This window comes from Perkinsus marinus, assembly GCF_000006405.1.
Source record: "Perkinsus marinus ATCC 50983 genomic scaffold scf_1104296930258, whole genome shotgun sequence".
In the NCBI taxonomy this organism is placed as follows: Eukaryota; Perkinsozoa; order Perkinsida; family Perkinsidae; genus Perkinsus; species Perkinsus marinus.
This window is the reverse complement of record NW_003216178.1, coordinates 55,010-60,589: the sequence shown is the minus strand read 5'-3', so window position 1 is coordinate 60,589 and position 5,580 is coordinate 55,010. Positions and strand designations below refer to the sequence as shown.

The window sequence follows — 5,580 nt, the reverse complement described above, 5'->3', positions numbered from 1 at the left end:
TACATAGTAGAACCCAATGGGGTTCTATTCTATTCTAATTACTCAGTGGGGTCTCACCCGCGTTATGAAACTCACGAGCAGTGGTGATGCTAGACGAAGTCGAAATTTACAAGAAATTATCGTTGAGAATTTCACGAGCGCAAGCCATCCTAGGCCTACTGTCAGCTCTGTGGACATGACCGTGTGCTTTGCGCGTATTACCGTATTGCCTCAGGAACCCCGGATGACTTCTCACAGGCTTTCTGGCATTTCGTAAATTCCCTAGCATTCGGAGAGACTAGGAATTGAAACTGGGTTTCTCTTTCTCACTCGACAGATTAAAAAACTACTACGTACGACTCAGCCTGGTGTATTGTTCATATGCCTATGTCTAGCACTTTAGCCGACAGTGATTCAGTAGCTCGGCAGAGCATGTCCTATGAGACCGGTTCTGACGATCCCGTTTCTGGAACTACCACAGTTCACGCGAGGATCTCCGTGCCAGTCGAGGACTTGCTGCAGCAACTCACTCGTCCATCTACTTCATCAAGCGAATATGATGATGATGGTAGGAAGACTATCTACTTCCCGAGGGGCTACGATGGTGATCTGACGACCACTGTAAGCACTGCGAGAATGCCGATGAAAGCCCGCGCGAGTAGTCTCGTTCGCATAAAGTACAACACGGTATCTGCCACCTATGAAGTGGAGCTCAATATTGACATCGACGTACCCACTGTCGACGTCAGCTGCCAAATTCTTGATAATGTGAGGCCTCTAGCGAACGCCTCAGGAGTGGGTCACCGACGTACGAGTCATGAGAATTTCTCAGATGTAAGATCGATCTCATAGGGTCATCTAATCACGTCGGCTCAGGTTCCCATGTCTAATATAAGGGAGTTGGGCAATAGCACTCCGACAGTGTGGGGAGCATACAAGGCCTCCAACAAGTGGCATAAGAACAAGCATCACGCCCAGTACTTCCTCCTGTCGGGCCGCGGGAAGCAGCTAGCCCTTGAACCATCTAACATCGATGCCGCATTTAGCAGCGGAAGTCTCAATGCCAATGCCCCAGAGTTTAAGCCGGAGTAAGGAGACGGTCGCGCTACTAGGCTTGGCTTCACCGTGTGGTATGCAGTATACGCCATTTCTCGCCACCTGGACTGAGGTGCCACGAAGATGTTCGTTATGGAGAGCCTTCCCAGTTGGAGGAAGTGAACCTTCTGATGTGAGTGATATATGGTAATGGTTGCTTTTAGGCAGCGAATTGCAGTGTCGACAGTGTGAAGGGCTACAGGGTAAGCCCACTGCGGCTTCCCCTGGACACCACAATGGCTGTTGGCGAGGACCGATTCGATAGCTGGAGAACTTCCACTACTTCCTTCGCTGCGTAGGCGTCCTGATCTGTGCTGATTTGATAGTACTGTGTCAGAGTCCGGAAGCACTCGAGCAGCTCCACCAGTGGAGGCTTCGAACCAAGCTATACATCGTCTCCAGTCACCTCGAGCAGTTGTCGTTCTTATATAGAGTAATTTTATACTTTTCCCACTACCAGTACGATGGCTTCTTTTGTCAACTTTGTTCACGGCTCTGAAACTAGCTGGTCTCAGGAAGAACGCTAAGCCAGTGAGTCTGCCAGGTTCACAGGTCGACTCTGAAGTGTTACAGTGTTTCCTTGTGAGAAGGCTTGTGAGCATCCAGCCAGTAGCAGTGAACATTTTTTGTGTCATTTTCCCCACTTCTTGTATAGAGCTGCTATTACTGCTATCACTCTACCAGTGTAACATTGAACAGTATCAATTCTCCATTATTATATGATCGACGACGTCCAATGCAGTCATCGACGCACAGGTCCGAGTCTAGTCCACTCGGCCAAGTTGTTGTTAGTAGATAGTGTACTGAGGTACTGACTACCACAGCTACCCTCAGCTACCCTCAGCTACATCATCACTAGATGTCTCTCACAAGACTATGGAGGCTCCCTCTGTGTTGCTGCTGGGGCTTTAAGCAGCCTTATTGAGGTGTTTATCGTTACAGTGAGAAGGAGCTCATCTTGCATCGTTCAATCTTACCAAATTTCTCTATGGTGCTGCATCAGGTGGCGCGACTTTTATCGTCTCAATGGTCAGAAGTGCGTTGTGTTGAGCTCTTTTAATATCAGATGTTATCGTTATGTAGAGTACGCGCTGCTTTCAGCCTGTCCAACTATCTTGTCCCGAGGTTCGCCATTATGTCCACGGCTGCGGTCACGGTTGGTCATCATCAGCCTTTCTGGGTAGACCCTCCCTCCAAACGAGGCACTTTCCATGAGAGATCTACAACCTCGGCACTTGGCACTGTGATGGTGCCAGTGGGAGACCTCCTAAAACGCATCACGGGTGCTCATTATGGCCAGCGTGGGCCGGTGCCTTGCTCTGCCAATGTGAGACCTAGCAGTGGCAGGACTGTTGCATCATGCAGGATGTCCGTGCACGCACGCGCAAGCGAATTGGTTAAGATTATGTATGATTCTAAGGATGGGGCGTATTATCTGCAACTGGATGTCGAAGTTGATATGCCGACGGCCATATTGGGAGAGGAGATACTGGCTCATGTGAAGCCCACGTCCTCTTCGCCGACTCGGGATAATTTCGAGGAAGTAGTGGTATGGGAGTCCTACTGATGATGATTCTGTGGTGTAGGTACCGATATCACAGATTCGAGAGTTGGGCCATAGTGGGACCGCGGCTTGGCAATCATATAGGACGTGGAACAAATGGCAGAAGACTAAGCACCGTGCAGTGTACTTCGTACGGGCTGAGAAGACGGCGCTGGGGCTTCCCCTGCCGAGCTCAGTCGAGGGGCCCAATGGTGACAGTATGTTCATGAACGGGCTCAATGCCAACGCTCCTGAGTTCACGCCAAGTTCAAGGTCAGGAACTCGTGTGAAGGGAAGGGCGTATGGTGACGTTGGTTCAGTGCGCCGAGTCCCCCATCAGATAGTGGAGGTGCTGATAGGAGGCCATCTATTGATGATCAACATACTGTTGGAATAGGCAGGTGCTTGTTGCCAAGCGAGGTGAGTTCAGAGAGGAGTGGTATGTCCTATGTAATTGGTAGGTGGCGGCGCTTCTGGGCGATGATTGCCTTCACCATGAGGAGGCGTTCGATTCTGATCTGTCCTGCAGCCCAATCGGTCATCCTCTGCACCAGCACGTAGACTACCATGACGGCTGGAGAACGAGAATGTAAACTATCACCGACTGCTATAGACTATGTTATGTTATAGGCCCTTCAAGGGGGATTCATGGGTCCCCTTGGGCATGGACGGAGGTCGCTCCCGCCTCACGAGTGCTGCTGAGAGCAGTACTACCAGCAGTAGCCTGGCTACTGCGAATGAGTCTCCGTCACGCGCCACAGAAATGTGGTAGCTGCCCAGTATTATAGCGTCCACCAGTGTCGAGTGTTACGCTATCATGAACCTATGAAATCCCGTTATGCGTATATCTATTGTCACCTCCTATAGGTGTGTTATCATTAAACTATTATCATCAACGTCATCGCCGACGAAGGAGTAGTTTGGTCGCTGAGTAACCAGGTCTTAATATTCTTTTTAATATCATCATTATTATCAGGGTAGTGGCGGTGGTCTCCTATGGTTGGCAGCGTTTCTGTGATATCACGTACAGGTCCAGGCACAGGCTTGGACCATCCACCGCCTTTTCCCCTTTTTTGTCCTCCTTACGTGTGACGCTAGTTGCTAACTCAACCGGCAACGGTGTCTTAGTCGTAGTCGTGGTTCGGTGGAGCATTCCAGTGAACATCTCTTTTAAACCTGCTAGCGGGAGCTTCAGGACAATATAGTGCTCACTTCGTAGGGTAGAAGTAGTCCATAGTAGCATTCGAGTCAGTAATACATGGACCTGGTCGTAGTAGTATTAGCATCGTTTTGTGTGATGCGATGAGTGGGACTTCAAGCAGGTGAGAGACCAGGGGCGTATCTTCGAATCTTCGCTGTGCGCAGAGATATATGTTTTGGTTCTCAGATATATGGTATCAATGACATACCAGAATAACATCAAAGCGAAGTCGGGTTTCTGCACTTGAACTAGTGTTTTGTGAATAATATCGTAATCGATTAGTTGGGCGCGCGCGGTCGGTTGCAGTATTGTTGGTATTTGGACACTTTGAGTCTGATGCTTCGGGTAGCTGCTCGCGCTGCAATTCGTCTCGGTGGAGCTCACGGTCGTGAGCTCCCCGAGTACGTGGTCCTTCCTCATAATCAGCAGAGGTGAGGATAGTAGTAGTAGTAGTAGTAGTAGTAGTAGTGGTAGTAGTAGTAGTAGTAGTAGTAGTAGTAGTAGTAGTAGTAGTGGTAGTAGTAGTAGTAGTAGTAGTAGTAGTAGTAGTAGTAGTAGTAGTAGTAGTAGTAGTAGGGAATGTTGATGGATGGTTGTGGGCAGGTATGGCCGCGATAAAAGTTATGACTATTTTACTTGTCTGTGGCACTTCCCCAAGATGGTATTCACTGAGAAGTGGTGCTATACGAATATTATGTGGTTCGTGTGTAGGTTGTGACCGTCAGCAAAGTGGTCTGATTTGTCCTTCTGTTTTAGTCTGGACCGGTTTTTGGTTTATTCCCAATTACATTTGGTGGGAAAGGCGGTATGCTTATCAGAAGGCAGGCTTCCATTGGGAGCACACGAACAGGTGAGTTCACTAGTCTCAGCTTTCGTGAGACTATGTATGTGTAGGAAGCTGCAAGCACGCAAAGAGGCGTTGGGTATGGAGAAGGTGCCGGCAAGCGGGATGGACTGGCCTAGTGGGTAGAAGCAGGCCTATTATGTCACCACTGAACGTCAAGTTCAGCAGCAGCACAGGCTGGGGATAGGCATTAAATGCACGTCCTTGCCAAGAAAGAGTATCCACATGATAGTATCATCAATTTTTGGTTATAAACTACAGAGTGTCGAGTTAGGAGGTATCCCGTGCGCGGCTGAGGAGGAGTAGCGACGAAGAGATCAGTGTTGAAGGAGTATATGTTTTCTTAGCTCAGCTGAGTTTAGGAGTTTCCTTACTAATTATAGGAGTTTACATGCAGATTCGAGTGGAAGGGTACAGAAAACGAAGAAAATTTCCCGAAATTTCCTAAGAATTTTCATATTGTCACCAACACATGTCACCTGACCATGTGCATATTTTCCTACACTGTTAGTGGCGGTTGTTCAGTTATATTAGTTCTCACTTGGAATGGCAGAGGAGAAGATGTTGGCCGTTGGTGATGGACCACTACATCTGTCGGAGCATCTCTACCAGGTAGTGGTGGTCACTGGTCGTTCCCTAGAGTGACCGTTGGTATTCAGTCTATCCCTAACTATCAGCTGATCGATGCGCTGCCTTTTATTGATCCATTTGGGCAGGAGGACTTTGCAAGGGTGGAGGAGATGATTCAGAAAGAGATTGCCACTTTCCAGCCGGCACGGTAGGCTGTCCTCTTCTTCGGAAGGCATGGTTGAACTCAAACCCTTGAAATTGGGAAAGTCTGTCTTATTTCAATCAATAGTGGCTGACTAGCACCGTTTCATGGCGTGCGCTATATACATAGGCATACTCGGCACAAGG

General features: G+C 48.7%; 3 protein-coding genes across 3 annotated transcripts in view; all 3 read left to right on the top strand.

Annotated features, from left to right (window-relative positions):
- Positions 1-411: 411 nt before the first annotated feature.
- Pmar_PMAR007879 (hypothetical protein) lies at positions 412-4,065 on the top strand (the record flags this gene model as incomplete). Its single annotated transcript, XM_002787140.1, has 10 exons — positions 412-747; positions 856-1,067; positions 1,118-1,193; positions 1,239-1,369; positions 2,158-2,617; positions 2,661-2,890; positions 2,938-3,037; positions 3,079-3,206; positions 3,248-3,382; positions 4,005-4,065. 10 exons carry the CDS (start codon positions 412-414, stop codon positions 4,063-4,065), a joined length of 1,869 nt encoding a protein of 622 aa, XP_002787186.1.
- Positions 4,066-4,154: 89 nt separating this feature from the next.
- Pmar_PMAR007878 (hypothetical protein) lies at positions 4,155-4,788 on the top strand (the record flags this gene model as incomplete). The annotated part of the gene is made up of 4 exons (XM_002787139.1): positions 4,155-4,249; positions 4,422-4,525; positions 4,575-4,668; positions 4,713-4,788. 4 exons carry the CDS (start codon positions 4,155-4,157, stop codon positions 4,786-4,788), a joined length of 369 nt encoding a protein of 122 aa, XP_002787185.1.
- A 420-nt stretch (positions 4,789-5,208) lies between these two features.
- Positions 5,209-5,580, top strand: part of Pmar_PMAR007877 (hypothetical protein) — a gene marked incomplete at both ends in the record, with an annotated part of 1,357 nt that continues 985 nt past the window's right edge. Inside the window, 2 exons of the mRNA XM_002787138.1 lie at positions 5,209-5,274; positions 5,322-5,440. Of these exons, the coding sequence (XP_002787184.1) occupies positions 5,209-5,274; positions 5,322-5,440 (185 nt within the window). The remainder of the gene's footprint in view (positions 5,275-5,321; positions 5,441-5,580) is intronic.